The sequence below is a fragment of the Vicugna pacos genome, chromosome 9 (genome assembly GCF_048564905.1).
Source record: "Vicugna pacos chromosome 9, VicPac4, whole genome shotgun sequence".
Taxonomy (NCBI): domain Eukaryota; kingdom Metazoa; phylum Chordata; class Mammalia; order Artiodactyla; family Camelidae; genus Vicugna; species Vicugna pacos.
In genome coordinates, this window is record NC_132995.1 from 6,323,885 (window position 1) to 6,340,915 (window position 17,031).

General features: G+C 46.4%; 1 protein-coding gene across 8 annotated transcripts; it reads right to left on the minus strand.

Moving 5' to 3' along the window:
* Positions 1 to 910: 910 nt before the first annotated feature.
* FLT3LG (fms related receptor tyrosine kinase 3 ligand) lies at positions 911 to 10,209 on the minus strand. 8 transcript variants are annotated; one of them, XM_072968749.1, is made up of 9 exons: positions 10,145 to 10,196; positions 9,674 to 9,812; positions 9,162 to 9,228; positions 8,356 to 8,466; positions 8,069 to 8,122; positions 7,708 to 7,851; positions 7,089 to 7,227; positions 3,161 to 3,348; positions 911 to 1,140 (listed from the first exon to the last, which is right to left on the minus strand). In XM_072968749.1, exons 3-9 carry the CDS (start codon positions 9,192 to 9,194, stop codon positions 928 to 930), a joined length of 882 nt encoding a protein of 293 aa, XP_072824850.1. In that variant the 5' UTR covers positions 9,195 to 9,228; positions 9,674 to 9,812; positions 10,145 to 10,196; the 3' UTR covers positions 911 to 927. The 8 variants fall into 8 exon arrangements, with proteins under 8 accessions (XP_072824850.1, XP_072824851.1, XP_072824849.1 ...); XM_072968750.1 differs by lacking the exon at positions 10,145 to 10,196 and adding an exon at positions 9,929 to 10,109; XM_072968748.1 differs by lacking the exon at positions 9,674 to 9,812 and having other exon boundaries at positions 10,145 to 10,209.
* Between the last annotated feature and the right edge of the window lie 6,822 nt (positions 10,210 to 17,031).

A 17,031-nucleotide genomic window follows, 5' to 3' on the forward strand; every position in this document is an offset into this window, starting at 1 on the left:
GTGCCTTGCTCGTGCGCACAACGGCCCCAATAGAAGGCGGGTCGTCTCCTGATTGTCCAATCAGTATCGTTCCCATGGGACCTAGGCGGCCATGGCTGTGCGGGGCGAGATCACGTGGGGGTAGTAGGTGGCTCTGCGGAGACCGAGCTGTTCGGCCTTGGTCGCCGTATTTCGGAGGAGCTCGTAAACCTCACGGGAGCTGCCCGCTGTATTTGCAGGGGGGCTGGGGCGGAAAGGCTGGAGAAGCAGTTGTTACCCTCTAAAGCGATATTAGGCTGAGGGGCATGCATGTGGTGATCCGCAGTGGGCGACTGGGCTCGCCCTTCATTGCTCAGTCTAGGCTTAGAGAGTTGGATTCGGGTGCCTGTTCAGTTTCCTTGTAACCTGGCTAAATCCCAAGCCGCGTCTGGGCCTCAGTAGCCGCACCTGTAAAACAGGTGGAGATAATCTTCCCTATGAGGTCTAATGTATGAAGGAATGACTTCCAGATGCCTGAGTGTTCCCCAAAGGAGCATCTCACTTTCTGGATTCTAGGCCTTTGCTTTGGTCGTGCCCCTAGCCTGGAATGCCCTCCCCTCCACTCCCACCTTCTAAAATCTGGCTTTCCAGATAGCTCAGGCTGGCTCGGGTACCTCCTCTGGGCTCCCATAGTGTCTATGCTACCTCAGTTAGAGCGTGTCATCTTGTTTTGGGGCTCTCTCGGGTCCGTGGCTTCTCCCCCAAGGACCAGGAACCCTGAGAGGCCTGGGCTGGTTCTGATAACACGTCTGGATCCCAGCATTGATTGCTCTGTACTGACCCTGGGCCGCAGGAGGCCTCAGAAAACAGATACTGAATGAAACATTGCATTAACTGAAAAACCAAGACCCGAAGGCAAAGTACCCCATTTACAGACAGGACTGACCAGAGCTGGTAGAAAAGGATGATTTATATACAATTTCTTGGGGACAAGGGCTTTGTACAGAGTGGGGAGGGTTGGGCCAGGGCCAGTGCTGGGTGCTGGCGTTGCCTCCATCCTGGGGAGACAGTGACAGAGGCAGTGCAGCCAAAGAAGGGTCCAGTCTCTAGCTGACTTCCTCCAAGTTCCGGCTCTGTGTCCTCTGACAGGTGACTCCTCTTTCTGGGCCGCAGTGTCCTTCTCTGTAAAATGGGGTAATAGATGACTCACTGGGCTGTTTGAGAATCCGTGGACAGAGGAGAGGAAAGCACCAAGCTCAGGGCTCAGCACAGACTCAATGCTAAAAACAACTCTACAGTGAGTGCTCACTGTGTGTTTGGGCATCGCTGTCCAAGAGCACTCTGTGATGACGGAAATGTTTTTTAGACCTGAGATCTCCAATACAGCCATGATACCAGCCCAAGTGAATACTGGGCACTCTAATGTGGCCAACAAAACTAAGGAGTTTAGTTTTTAATTTTACCTAATTTAAACTTAAATAGTGTGGTTAGTGGGAGAGTGGGAAAAATAGGGTGTGGATGGGGAAAAGGGAAGGGGAGACAACTTCTCAATGTATCACAGAAAAAGAAAACTAGTGAAAATTACTGCCCCAAACGTGGCGATGAAAAATCATCCAATTGTGAAAACTGATCCCTGATCCCGTAAATGGAAAACTTCTGTATGTTTCAAACAACTTGAGTACATGAATTTCCTTATGTAACTGTAAATTGCATGAAATACAAATACAGAGCAAGTCTTTCTGATAAAAATTTAGCATCTGAATTGAGATGTTTTGTGAGTGTAGCATACACACCGGATTCTCAAGACTTGGTATGAAAACAAGAATGTAAAATATCTCAATAATTTGTTAAGGTAAGGATTATATGTTGAGATGACAACATTTTGGATACACAGGGTGAAATTAAATATATCATTTAAAGTAACCTGTTTATTTTTATTTAACAAAGATGTGGCTACTAGAAATTTTAAAATCCCTTCTGTGGCTTGGGTCCTAGTTCTGTTGGACAGCGTTGCTCTAATGGCTTTGCGTGGTCACTTGACTTAACTTTGACAGTGCTATGGTAGAAGGACTATTATTAGAGTCTTTTGTACAGATAAGGAAATGGAGGCAGAAGAGTGAAAGGTACAGATGCTGGAACCAGAAGGCCCAGAGTCAAATCTTGGCTCTGTCACTCATGGGCTGTGTGACTTTTGGCAAATGATTGACCTCTCTGGGCCTTGGCTTCAGCCTCTGTGAAATGGGGTTAATGATGGCAACAGCTTCTCAGTTCAGTGAGTTAATTTGTAGAAAACTCTAGCACAAGGCTGAGGCACTGAGGCACTCTCTGTATGAGCGATTACTGCTAAATATTTCTTGTTAGATCCCTCTGGGTTGGTCAGGAACCCACTGGTGACTCCTCTCCTTCCTCCCTTCAGGCCCACCTGCCTCCTGCCCCAACACCTCTTTCCAGGTTCGCCTCCCAGGGCTTGCGGCTGCCCTGGGCAGGATGTCCCAGCTCCCTGGCTTTGCATTGGAGGCCTAGATATTCCTGTGCCATTTTTCAGTCTCCACCCCCATTCACCCCAGCCTGGGTAAAGTTTTGCTAGAACACCCTGAGCTTTTTCACATGTGGAGGGCTTTGCAAAGGTGGTCCCCTCTGCCTGCTCCAGGAGGCCACTGTCTCCTGGATTGCAGACGCCTGTATCCAGATATCTCCCCCAGAGGCCCTCATGCCCATACGTCCCTGCTGAGCTCGAGGTCTTCTCCTAATCTCCCTCCTTCCCACCACGTTCCCCAGATCTGGGGTCCTCTGTGCCCCGTCCCCTCGTCCCCTCCCCATCCACCAAGCCTGTCAGTCTCCAGCCCCACCCCTCCTCTCCATCCCCATGGCCCTTGTCCCCGCCCTTGTCCTCTCTCCCTAGATCCTCATTCCAGTCTCTCTCTTCCAATCTGTCCCCCTCCATGGCCCAGGAGGGGTCTTCTTGCATTGGGAAGTGACCCAACCCTTCCCTGCTAACAGCCCTCTTGTGGGCACCCACCCCCACACCAAGTCCAGGGTCCTCAGTTTGGACAAGGATTCTCCTAGATGAGTTAGTGCTCCACCAGCTAGCTGCAGGGACAGCACCTCCTGGGGATCAGAGGCACAGGGCATCTTGGCTCCCAGCCGCCTCCAGACACCCCCTCAGTCCTCCCCACCCCGTCTGCCCAGTCAGCTGGCTCACCCGCTGCTCCCCAGGGTAGGGTGTCCTCTGTCTCCTTCGCCGGTGCAGGCACCAGGCAGAGGCCAGCAGTAGGAGGGCCACCGGCAGCAGCAACAGCAAGAGGAGCAGAAGAGAGGCCTGAGGAGCTGGCAGGGATGTGGCCCCCAAGGCTCCGGGACTCCTTGGGGGCAGCAGGGTGGAGGAGTCTGCTGGGAGAGAGGAGGCTGGGTGACTGAGAAGAGCCAGGCCAGGGAAAGGAAAAAGAGGCCTGCCTGGTGCCAGCTGTGTGACCTGGGGGTGGGGGTGGGAGGTGGGGCTGCTGGCCTCTCTGTGCCTCAGTCTCCTCATTTGTAAAATGGGGATAATTATCATACTGACTTCATAAGTTTGTCGGAAAAGTTAAATGAGTGAATATACAGAAAGTGCTTAGAACAGTGTCTGGCACACAGTAACGCTGCATTTTATTTTCTGATGGGACAAATATGTTTCAACTGCTTCTGTATCAATTTGTTTCTTCCTTTTCTTCCCCCAATAGTCTCTGAGTTCCACCAAGGCGATAGGAGCCGGATTGCCAAGACCTACTACTTAGTGCTCACTAAATATCATAGTACTTTTTAATCTTTTTTTTTTGTTTGTTAATGGAGGTACTGGGGTTTGAACCCAGGACATCATGCGTGCTAAGCATGAGCTCTACTACTGAGATATACCCCTACCCCCAATAGTTTAATTTACATAAATTAAATATCTGAGTGAATGAATGGACAGATAATAAAACATGTGAAATGATGATGGCTCACAAAGCCCCACTCCACCTGGCCGCTTTTGTTCCCTGTGGACCCTCACCCCCACCTTCTTCCCCTCGCTTACCTGGTCTCAGCCCCTAGGCCTCTTCATGATTCCTTATACAGGTAGGCAGGTTTCTGCCTCAGGGCCTTTGCACTGGCTATTCTCTTATTCCCAACTTATAGTAACTTTCCAGCCAACCACCTCAGACTATGATTCATTCACCCTGTTTTATTTCATTATTATTTTTAATTTGTGGGGGGAGGTAATTAGGTTTACTTATTTTATTTATTCACTTCTTAGTGGGTATACTGGGGATTGAACCCAGGACCTTGTGCATGCTAAGCAGTGCTATACCCTCCCTGCCCCAACACCCTGTTTTAATTTGCCTGCACAGGGCTTGTTATCCTCAGATACTTTCCTGTTTAATGATCTGTTTACATGTTTATTGTCTGTCTCCCTGATTAGTAGGTCAGCCCCACCATGTACACAGACTCGGTCTTATTCTGTGCCATGTCTCCAATGCCAGGTACCATGAAGATGGTTAATTAGTCTTGACTGAATGAATGAATGGTGATAAATATAAATACAAATGACAAAGCTAAATGTTAATGACTAAATGATTGGAAAATTTAGGGAGAAATGGAGAAAAATATAATTAGAATAGGAGGTTTTTAACTATTCCTCTCAGAACTTGACAGAGCTGGTAGACAAATATGACAAGGTCAGAGAGACTCTAAATAATACCACGATTGATAGGTTAATAGAATAAGGTTGACAGCATAAGGTAAAGTTGATACACACAGCTTCAACTCTAATCCCACCAAAAAGAAACAAACAAACAAAATCTGTTCTTTTCCTAAGATCATGTTCTACTTGGCCACAAAGAAAACCTTAGTTAACTGAAAAAGTTGGTTTCACAGGGCAGAGTCTCTCCTTATATTCCAATAAAGTTACTTCATTTGGAAACTTCAGTGCTGAGCATTCAACATGGCGGCCACTTGCCTCACATGGCGACTCAGCATGTGACCTGTGGCTGGTCTTGAGATGTGCTGTCCTCAGTGTAAAATACATACCGGATTCTTAAAGACTTAGTAGGGAGAAAAGGATGTGAAATACCTCATTAAGTAATTTTTAAAAAATATTGACTATGTGTTGAAATGGTACTATTGGGGGTAAAATATATTGGGTTAAATAAAGGTATGGAGTTAGTAAAATTTGTGATTTAAATAACTATTTTAAAAAAGGTAAAATTAAATTCAATAACATCATTATAGAATAAGGATTCCTGGTTACCAGGGGTTTGGGATGGGAATTTTAGGAGGGAGATAAAGTTTCATGAACTCACACATGGTTCTATGAAGCTACATGTGTGATAAAATTACATAGACACACATACACACTCTTTTAGGCATTGAATTGTGCCCCTCAAAATTTATATGATGAAATCCCAACCCCCCGTACCTTGGAATGTGACCTCTTTTGGAGTCGGGTCTTCAAAGAGATAATCAAGTTAAAATGAGGTCATTAATGGTGGGCCCTAATCCAATATCACTGGTGTCCTTATATGAAGGGGAAATCTAGACACAGAGACATGCATAGAGGGGGTGCCCTGTGAACGTGAAAATGGCCATCTATAAGCCAAGGAGAGAGGCCTGGAACAGAGCCTTCCCTCATAGTCCTCAGAAGGAGCCAGTCCTGCTGACACCTTAAAATCAGTAAACTTCTTCTGTTGATCCAGCAGTCCCACTCCTGGGCATATATCTGGAGGGAACTCAAATTCGAAAAGATATATATACTCCCATGTTCATAGAAGCACTATTTTAATAGCCAAGACATGGAAACAACCTAAGTGTCCATCGACAGATGACTGGATAAAGAAGCTATGGTGTATGTGTGTGTGTGTGTATGTATATATATATATATATATATATATATATATATATATATATATATATATACACATAACGGAATACTACTCAGCCATAAAAAGAAAAATAATGCCATTTGCTGCAACATGGGTGGAACTGGAGATCATCATTCTATGTGAGGTAAGACAGAAAGAGAAAGAAAAATACCATATGATATCACTTGTTTGTGGAATCTAAAAAAAGACACAAATGAACTTATTACAAAACAGAAACAGACTCACAGACGTAGAAAATGAACTTGTGGTTACCAGGGTGGGGTACCAGGGTGGAAGGGGGTGGGAAGGGATAAATTGGGAGTTTGAGATTTGCAGATACTAACTACTATATATAAAATAGATAAACAACAAGTTTATACTGTATAGCATGGGGAACTATATTCAATATCTTATAGTAACCTATAATGAAAAAGAATATGAAAATGAATATATGTATGTATATACATTATGCTGTACACCAGAAATTGACACAGTGTAAAGTGGCTATACTTCAATTAAAAAAACAAAAAAACCTTCTGTTTAAATAGCCAGGTTTCTTTGTTACAGCAGCCCTAGCAAACTAACACAAACACACATGCTCACATATATAACTGGTAAACTGAATGAACTCTGTGGATTGTACTCATGTCAGTTTCCTGGTTTTGACATTGCACTATAATTAATGTTACCAAGAAAAATGTAACACTGGGATGAAGGGTGTCTAGGACCTCCCTGTACCTTTCTTTGCCCTTTCCTATGAATCCAATGTAAAAAAGTTTTAAAAATAAAACAACCAGGGGAGTGGGTATAGCTCAGTGGTAAAGCGTATGCTTAGCATGCACGAGGTCCTGGGCTCAATCCCCAGTGCCTCCATTAAAAATAATGCTAATAATAAAAAAAAAACAACCAATAATATGCTAAAAATAACAAATACTAAACATCCTGAAAAAAAGTTAATTTACCTTTTTCTTTTTAACTTTTTTTAACATGTCTACAAGAGCATTTGCACTCAAATATATGGCTCTCTTTCTATTTCTATGGACTAGAAGTGCCTCAGAGAAACAGGCAGGGATGGTTGTTCCCTTCTCAGAGATGGGTAAACTGAGGCCCAGAGGGGAATGAACTTGGGGGAAACATGCCCAAAGTCACACAGCTCATGAGAGCAGGGGGTAGTCTGGGGTGCCCTGGCAGAAGGGGTGAGGGGCTGTGAGGGGGGAAGGGGTGAGGGGCGGTGGGCTGGGGGCTGCTGGGAGCCTTTACCTGGCTGACACTGCAGCTCCAGGCACCTGGAGAAATTCCGGCGGGTGATCCAGGGCTTCAAGGCCACCAGCTGCTGGGAAGTGTCCTGCAGGAGGTGGGAGATGTTGGCCTGGACGAAGCGAAGACAGCTGGGGAGGGGCTGGGGGCAGGGGAGGGAGACGTCACCACCGCAGCACACCCGGCATCACTTCAGGTCAAGGGTGACACCTGGGTCTCAGAGAGAGTTTGGACCCTTGCTCCCCCTGGTTGCTGGGGGAAGCATCCTTAGCAACACCCAGGACAGGACCCAGTCAGACCTGGACCCAGAGGGAGTTTAGATCACCTCCTTCTTCTGGTTGTTAGAGGAGAGAACTCCTTAGCAAGACCCTTCCACTGGGCCTGAGAAATAAACTCAGAATTGGTGCACTGGGCCCAGACACCTCGCCATCCTCCTGCACTTAGAGAAGTGTTACTTCCCAGCATCGGGGGGGGGGCCCCCACTGGGACTGGGGTTCCTGCTCCACCTCCTTGGGGTTGCTCCAGTCAAAAGAAATCTCCAATAACGCCTAGCAGACCTCTGCTTCCAATCCCTAGGAAAACATCACACTCCCCGCACTTGTCTCCCAAGTTCAGGGCTGACCTGGAAGGCACATGAGGTGACAAAGTATATCTCGGTGTTGACAGCCTCCAGTAGGTCTTTCAACTGGGACCCAGCCACCGTCTTGAGCCGTCCCATCCAGCGCTGGGCCAGGACGAGGCGCCAGAAGGCCCCACAGAGCTCGTCCTGCGGAAAGACAGCCCTGGCTCTGGGTCCCGTGGGTGGAGGAGGCTGGGGGCTTGGACAGGTGGGGCTGGGAGAAAGAGAGGTTTGCGGGCAGGGACTCCAGGATCCCAGGGGAGGAGGGGGCCCGGTAGGCACACTAGCCCGGTCCCTAAGGGGTGGTGAATCTAGAATCTCTCCTTCCCACCTCCATCCCAGGCCCCTCCCTTCAGTGACTCACGTCTTGCAGGTTGGTGGCCACAGTGACTGGATAATCGTGAAGCAGGTAGTCAGACTGCGGGAGAAAATGGGGTCAGCCTGGCTGCAAACAGGAGGAAGTAGAACTCCTGGGACCCAGAGAGAGGGGGACAGGGACTCAGAGATGGGGGGTGGGGGTACCTAGAGAAAGGGATGGGGGGGCGGAGACTCAGAGAGAGGGGGACAAGGAGACACAGACAGAGCCCTAGACAAGGGGAACTCAGACCTAGAGGCAGAACCTGGGCTCAGAATGGGAGCAGGGACACTCACAAGCTTGCGGATGGTGCTGTTGAAGGTGGAGGAGATGGGGCTGTGGCGAAAGGAGCAGTCCTGGGTCCTGGAGAGGCCAGGGCTGAGCAGCAGCAGCAGCAGCAGGGAGGTCTGCGGGCGGGCGCGGGGGAGGGGGGGCGGCCCTCTGTTGGCTCCACACACGATCCCCTCTCTCGGTGAGGGTCCTCCCTCCAGCCCCCTCCTCCTTCTTTCCTCTTTCTCCTTTCCCACCGCTCATTCCATCGCGCCCACTTCGCCGCCCCTCCTTCGTTTGGCCCCCGTGTCTCTAACAATCTTCCCCTGAATCTCTCTCTGCCCCTGGTCGGGTCTTGAGCAGTTTTCACCCGCCTCTGCTCCACCTGTCTCGCTCCTCATAGTCCCAACTTGGCCATCTCTCTCGGTTTCCACCCGGGACTTTCTCACCTCTGCCCAGCCTTCTGCTGTCCATGCTCATCTCTCCTGTTTCTCCTCCTGGGTCCTATCAGCTCCTCTGTTTGTACCCACCTTGCTGTTTCTTCCCCTGACCCCTATCCATCTCCTCCCTCTCTCCCCGTCCATCTCCCTTACTTTTGTCCATCCCCTCCACCCCTGTCACCCCATCCCTGTCCATCTCCTCTCACATCTGTCCACTCCAACTCTGTCCAGCACTTCCACCCCTGTCACCCCACCTCTGTTCATCTCCCCCACCCCTGTCCACTCCGCCCCTGTCTACCTCCCCCAGCCCTGTCCCCTTCACCCCTGCCCGCCCCATCTCTGTCCATCTCCCCCTCTGCCTTTCCCCCAACTTATCCGTCAGGGATACGCACAGTTGGGTTCCAGGCTGGCGCCAGCACTATCATTTCTGCCGGGGGCCCCTCATGCCTATGGCCGGATCTTGGAAGGGACAGAAGAGCGAGTCTCGGACCTCCACACCCCAGCCCCTTCCTCCTCGCCCGCCCCTCCACCTCCCCGCCCCTCCCTGGGTCCCTTGATGTGGCTAAGTTTCCGCCTCCTACTCTGTAGGGCTTCCTGCGTGAGCCACAGTTACGGTGAAAACTCCTCATCTCCCCTTCTAAGAACTCCGACGTCCGGTGCCCAGAATCCTCCCCAGGCCAGAGACCCAGGAACCCGACCCCCACCCCTCTCCATTCAGCTCCAGGAGGGGGACCTTGGCTCCGCCCTTCGGGGACCCAGAGCCCATGTCTCCTCACGCACCAGGCTTGCCCCAGCTGGGTGTGGAAGGGGTCGCGCCGGGTGACAGACGGAGATCGAAAGTGAAAGGAAATTTTGGGGGGAAATAGGGAGCTGGGGTGGATCGGGCTGGTGCAAGGGGCGCCACCTGGTGGTGACAGGTGGCAGCTGACGCCGTGGAGAGCGCCTCAGCGGAACTCGGGCTCAAAAGGGCTGTGGTTGGGTTGACCCCCGCGGTGGGACACATAGAATCGATAGCTAGGGCTCCAATGCGGATCTGTCTCCATCTAGAACCAGTGCACACAGGGCAAGAAGGAGGTCACCCTGAGTCCTTAATCTTTGCCTTGAAATCCCGCCCCCCTACCCGTTACCTTCCACATTAAGATTAGTGGTAGTTTCATACCTTCCGGTGATCAGCTTGTGACTCTCTGCCTCTCACTGCCCACTGACAGTCTAGTTTGTCAGCAAATTTGTTGGCCGACCATCAAAATGTATCCAGAATCTGGCCATGTCCCACCCTCCCCTACTGCCATCACCAAGGTCTGCCACCACCATCTCCCACCTGAGTACCTCTGTTCCCCACTCACATCCCCAGCCTCCCGCCTCAGCTCTCACTCACCAGACTGTTCTCCATATGCAGCCCGAGGAAGCCTGTGAAGACCTAAGTGTGTCAGATGCCAGGGGAGGGTTTGAAGCAGAGGAGGGATGTGACTCATTTAACACAGGATTACATCCCTCCTCTGCTCCAAACCCTTCTCTGGCACCTGCCACACAAATCCAAGTCTTCACTGTAGCCTACACAGACCCACAGGATCTGGTCCTGTCCCCTGTCTGCCCTCACCTCCCGCCTCTCTCCAATCCAGCCACGCTGGCCTTCTCAATGTGTCTGAGGCAGGCGCACTCCTGCCCCAGGGCCTTTGCACTGGCCGTTCTCTCAGCCTGGAATGCCCTTCCCTCAGATACCTACGTGGCTCAATCCCGATGTCATTCAGGTCTTTGCCCAAGTACATGAGGTGAAGTCTTCCTCGACCATCCTTTTTCAAATTGCATCCCCTCCCAACACTCCGACTCATGTCTGTTTCGCTGTCTCCCTTATCACTTATCACCTTCTGACATATCATTGCAGTTGACTGATCTTTATTGTAGGTTGTCCCCATTAGGACATCAGCACCAGGAGGGCTGCAGTGTCTGTGTACCCCGCTGGACCTCTGGCATCTACAGCTGTATCTGGCTCACAGCAAGTGTTCAATCCTGTGTTAAGTGAATGAACAAAGGGAGTCTGGCCTCCTTCCTTCAGCGTTCTTGTTGTACGTTGGGGAACGCATCTGGTCTCTGGCTCTGTTTCCTGGGAGACAACCTCAAAGTCCTTGGAATTTCCAGATAATTGATAGGAGTGTCTTTGGTATTCATGGGGGGCCCCCTAACCACACCTGAATTTATGCTAATGAGGTGACTCAGGATGGGGAACTGGTCAGGACCTGAAAGACCAGTCAGGGGATTAGAGGGGTGGGGCTTTTTTTTTTTTTAATTGAAGTACAGTCAGTTAAAATGTGTTAATTTCTGGTGTACGGCACAATGTCCCAGTCATGCATATAGATAAATTCCTTTTCATATTCTTTAGAGGAATGGGGCTTTGAGGCACAAGACCTCTCACCTCCAACCTCCTGGGAAGGGAAGGAAGGCTAGGGATTGAGTTCAATCTCTGTCTCCATCTTCAAGTGGCTTTTTCCTCTTCTCACTGTGTCCTCTGTTTATCTCTTGTAAGGAAACTTGAATTTTTATTTATTTATTCATTCTATTTACTTTATTAAAAAATTTAAAATGGAAGGATAGTTGGTTAACAATGTTGTGTTAGTTTCTGGTGTACAGCATAGTGATTTAGTTATACAATCCTGAACTCCCAATTTATTTCTCCATCCCTGCTTCCCATCCTGGTAACCACAAGTTTGTTTTCTATGTGAGTCTGTTTTCGTTTTGTAAATAAGCTCATTTCTCTCTCTCTCTTCTTTTAGATTCTACATATTATAACTGATATCATATGGTACTTTTCTTTCTCTTTATGGCTTACTTCACTTAGGATGACAACTTCCAGGTCCACTCATGCTGCTGCAGATGGCACTATTTTATTCTCTTTTATGGCTGGGTAGTATTCCACTGTGTATTTATACCATAACTTCTTTTTTTGTTTGTTTTTATTTCCATTGCTCTAGGAGACAGATTCAAAAAAAATATGGCTGCAATTTATGTCAGAGTGTTCTGCCTATGTTTTCCTCTAGGAGTTTTATAGTATCTGGTCTTACATCTAGGTCTTTAATCCATTTTGAGTTTATATTTGTATATGATGTTGGAGAATGTTCTAATTTCATTCTTTTACATGTAGCTGTCCAGTTTTCCCAGAACCACTTATTAAATAGACTATCTTTTCTGCATTGTATATTCTTGCCTCCTTTGTTGTAGATTAATTCACCATAAGTGTGTGGATATATTTCTGGACTTTCTATCCTATTGCATTGATATATGCGTCTGTCTTTTGTGTCGGTACCATACTGTTTTGATTATTATAGCTTTGTAGTATAGTCTGAAATAAGGGAGCATGATTCCTTCAGCTCCATTCTTTTGGCTGTTTGGGGTCTTTTGTGCTTTCGTACAAATTAAAAATGTTTTTGCTCCAGTTTTGTGAAAAATGTCGTTGGCTATTTGACAGGGATTGCATTGAATCTGTATATTGCTTGGGTAGTATGGCCATTTTAACAATATTGAGCCTTCCAATCCAAGAACACAGCACGTTTTTCCATCTGTTTGTGTCATCTTCAATTTCTTCCATCAGCATCTTACAGCTTTTGGAGTACAGGTCCTTTGCCTCTTTAGGTAGGTTTATCCCTAGGTATTTTATTCTTTTTGATGTGATGGTAAATGGGATCGTTTCCTTAACTTCTTTTCCTGCTATTTTGTTGTATAGAAATGCAACTGATTTCTGTATATTAATTCTTATATCCTGCAAGTTTACCAAATTCATTAATGAGCCCTAGTAGTTTTCTGGTAGCCTCTCTAGGATTTTACTTCTTCTTTTCCAATTTGGATTCCTTTTATTTTTCTTCTGATTGCTGTGGCTAGGACTTCCAAAACGAGGTTGAATAAAAGTGGTGAGAGTAGACATCCTTGTTTTGTCCCTGATCTTAGAGGAAATGCTTTCAGCTTTTCACCATTGAGAATATTAGCTGAGGGTTTGTCATATATGGCCTTTATTATGTTGAGGTACGTTCCGTCTATGCCCACTTTCTGGAGAGTTTTGATCATAAATGGGTGTTGAACTTTATCAAAAGCTTTTTCTGCATCTATTGAGATGATCAAAAGTTTTTATTGTTCAACTTGTTGATGTAGTATAACTTCTTTATCCAACCATCTGCCAATGAACATTTAGATTGTTTCTCGGCCTTGGCTATTGTAAATAGTGCTGCTGTGAACACTGGGGTGGGGAATTAGTTTTCTCCAGATACATGCCCAAAAGTGAGATTGCTGGATCACATGGTAGGTTTATTTCTAGTTTTTTTTTAAGGAACCTCCATACTGTTTTCCATAGAGGCTGCACCAAACTACATTCCCAGCAACAGTGTAGGAGGGCTCCCTTTTCTCCGCATCCTCTCCAGCATTTATGGTTCATGGACTTTTTAATGGTGGCCATTCTGATTAGTGTAAGGTGATACCTCACTGTAGTTTTGATTTGCATTTCTCTCATAATTAGCGATACTGAGCATATTTCACATGCCTATCAGCCATTTGTTACGTCTTCATTGGAGAAATGTTTGTTTAGGTCTTCTGCTCACTTTTGGATTGGGTTTACGTTTTTGTTACAGAGTTGTATGAGCTGTTTTTATACTCTGGAAATTAAGCCCTTGTCAGTTGCATCCTTTGGAAGTATTTTCTCCCATTCCGTAGGTTGTCTTTTCATTTTGTTTACAGAGGAAACTTGTATTTAGACATAGGGTCACTTGGATAACCCAGGATATCTTATCTTGAGATCCTTAACTTAATTAAATCTGTGAAGACTTTTTCCAAATAAGGTCACCTTCATATGTTCCGTGGGTGAGGATGTGGTCATATCTTTTGGGGGCCACCACTGAAACCACTGGTTCTCCCAAAGCTGTTGCTCACCTCTGGACCTTTGCACATGTTGCTTCCTTTACCAGGGATGCTCTCCCCCAAACCACTTTTCTAACCTAATTAGATCCTCATCACCCTTCAAGACTCGACACAACCGCTAATCATCAGGGAAATGCAAATTAGAATGACAATGAGATATTGCCTCACATCTGTTAGGATGGCTATTATCAGAAAGGCAGAAATAAATGTTGGAGAGAGTGTGGAGAAAAGGGAACACTTATGCACTGTTAGTGGGAATATAAATTGGAACAGCCGCTATGGAAAAAGTTGTGCAGGTTCCTTAAAAAATAACAAATAGAACTACTTTGTGATCCAGCAATCCCACTTCTGAGTATTTATCCAAAGGAAATGAAATCAGGGTCTTAAAGAGTTATCTGCACTAGTTCACTGGAGCAGTCAGTATTCACAATAGCCAAGATATGGGAACAACCTAAGTGTCCCTTGACAACTAGCTAAAGAAGACATAGTCTATATACACAATGGAATATTAGTCAGCCAGGAAAAGAATGAAATTCTGCCATTTGCAACAACACAGATAAACCCAAGGGACATTATGGTAAGTGAAATTAGCCAAAGACAGAAACTGTATCATCTCACACATGTGAGAGAACCAGAGAGTAAAATGGTCATTGCCAGCAGCTGGGGGGCAGGGGAACTGGAGAGATGTTGGTCAAAAAATACAAATTTTAGGTATAAGATGAGTAAGTTCTCCTCCTATACTGTTGGTGGGAATGTCAATTGGTGTAGCCATTATGGAGTTTCCTTAAAAAACTAAAAATAGAGTTATCCTATGACCCAGCAATCCCACTCCTGGGCATATATCCGAAGAAAACTCTAATTTGAAAAGACACATGCCCCTCAATGTTCACAGCAGACCTGTTTACAATAACCAAGGCATGGAAGCAACCTCAATGTCCATCGACAGATGACTGGATAAAGATGTGGTATACATACACAAGGGAATACTCCTCAGCCATAGAAGAAAAATGAATGTTATTTGCAGCAACATGGATGGACCTAGAGATGATCATATTGAGTGAAGTAAGTCAGACAAAGACAAATATCATATGATATCACTTATGTGTGGAATCTTTAAAAAGTGATACAAATTCTATTTATGAACCAAGTCAGACTCATGGACATAGAAAACAAACTATGGTTACCAAAGGGGAAAGGATGGGGAGGGATAAATTAGAGGCTGGGGATTAATCAACACACGTTACTATGTATAAAAATAAGTAACAAGGACCTACTGTAGTAGCACAGGGAACTGTATTCAATTTCTTGTAATAACTTATAATGGAAAAGAATCTGAAAACAAAAAATATATATGTCTACGTATAGCTGAATCATTTTGCCATACACCTGAAACTAACATTGTAAATCAACTACACTTCAATAAAAATTTTTTAAAAAATGAGTAAGTTCTGAGAATCTAATGTACAGCATGGTGACTCTAGTTAACAATACCCTATTGTATACCTGGAAGTGGCTGAGAGGAGGTCTTCAGTGTTCTCACCATCAATGAAAAAGGTAAATATGTGAGGGGACGGATGTGATAATTAACTTGATTGCTATGATCATTTCACATTGCATATGCATATGAAATCACTGTATTGCACACCTTAGAAAATCAAATTGTAGAACTGAAATGCATACAATTTTTGCCAATCATACCTCCATAAAGCTGGGGGGAAAATTCAGTGAAGATGACACCTTCTTTGGGAAGATTCCTGCCACCTCTCTTGCTCTCACCTCACACACAGACACACACACATTCAAGTTCGGAAGGGTGTCTTTGGGCCCCCAGACTGCCCTGAGCTGCTTCTACTGTTACACAATTCTACATGTCACCTGCAGTTATGTCTGTATGTCTTTCAACCAGATCTGAGCCTACCCCTCTTCTGCTCACAGACCTTCTATGGCTCCCTAGTGCCCTTGAGACAAATTCCCAGCCCCTGCCAATACATTGGTTTTTAGCTCAGTGAGACTCATTTCAGACTTCTGACCTCCAGAACTGTAAGACAACACATCTGCATTGATTTATTTTAGCCACTAATTTTGTGGTACTTGTTACAGCACTGACTGGAAAGAATACACCTCTCACCTCAGCACCTAGTAATAGCTCACTCACAGCAGACACTCAATGGATTTTTATTGACCAACTGGATAGCTGTCTTGACTAGGAGCTCCTTTCCTTTGGCCAGAGATGATTGGACCAGAAGTGGACACCTGCCAGGCTGGCCAATGAGATTTCCCCTCCTGCAGATGTGGCGCTGAGTGTTCTCTGTGGTCTGGGGGTAGACAGACCTATTGCAGTTGGCTTTGGCTGCTTAAAGCAACAAGACTAATAGGAAAGGAGCCCATGGAATCTGGGAGGAAGTTATTAAACCACAGAGAGGAACTAGAACCTTCCAGGGACTTCCCTCTAACTCTTCATTCCTGTGTCTTTCCTGTCCAAAGGTCTAGAGATCCTGAGAGAAGTGATCTACTCTGCCTAGCTTTAGTCAAATACTAAAGGAGGCTGCCATTCTCATTTTCCCTGGGACAAAAAAAATCAACCTCTAATTAACAGCATGTTTTGTGTACACATCACAGTCTACCCATGGAGGCTGGAACTATTAGCCCCAATTTACAGATAAGGAAACTGAGGCTCAGAGTGGTTAAGAAGCTTTCCTAAAGGCACATGGCTAGGATTTGAATGAAGCAGACAGGTAGATATGAGACCCAAGAGATCATGTGGCCCACAGAGACAAGACTTGCCATGGCTCCTGTCTGCATTTGGGTTTCCAGGACCTGGGGCACCCAGCTGCGTGTCTTGCCCTGTCTTCTGTGCCTCTGTAGCCTTCCAGAAAATTCCCTTTTATCCTAAGCTAGCATGAGCGGTTTCCATGCATCAGAGAATTTTCAAACAGTGGTATGCTGGAGTGGTTTGGAGGAGCTGACTGTTAAAAACCCAGGAACGGTCAGCCTGTTCAATTAGCTGGAGTGTGAAACTGACATAGCGGGAGTGCTTACACCATGGACATTGGTCCAAGTTACTTACCAAGGCTTTTATTTTATTCCAGAGAGCTACTGTATTTTATTTTACACCTGCATAACCTGGATTCTGAGGCAATGCATAGGTAGAGGAAGCCAGGGAGCAGGAGCTGCCAGATAGAAAAGACCAGAAGAGACAAGAGTCCCTGTGGCCCTTTCCACAGCTTCTCAGTATCCCCTTTATCTGTTCCACAAACACTCTTGTCTGGGAGCCAGCCCACAGGGCTGCTTAATCTCAGAACCAAAGATGGGCTTCAGCAGATCAGAAATTGCTATTTCCGATCCCGCTCCCCTCAGAAGCACAGC

What these genes read in the sequence shown, in the direction of transcription:
- FLT3LG (XM_072968748.1), bottom strand. Translation starts at nt 9,194, where the DNA reads ATGATAGTGCTGGCGCCAGCCTGGAACCCAACT. An exon ending in CGCCAGCCTGGAACCCAACT is followed by an intron (nt 8,467 to 9,161) that starts GTGCGTATCCCT and finishes GCCCGCCCGCAG; the next exon opens with ACCTCCCTGCTGCTGCTGCT. An exon ending in ACAGCACCATCCGCAAGCTT is followed by an intron (nt 8,123 to 8,355) that starts GTGAGTGTCCCT and finishes TTTCTCCCGCAG; the next exon opens with TCTGACTACCTGCTTCACGA.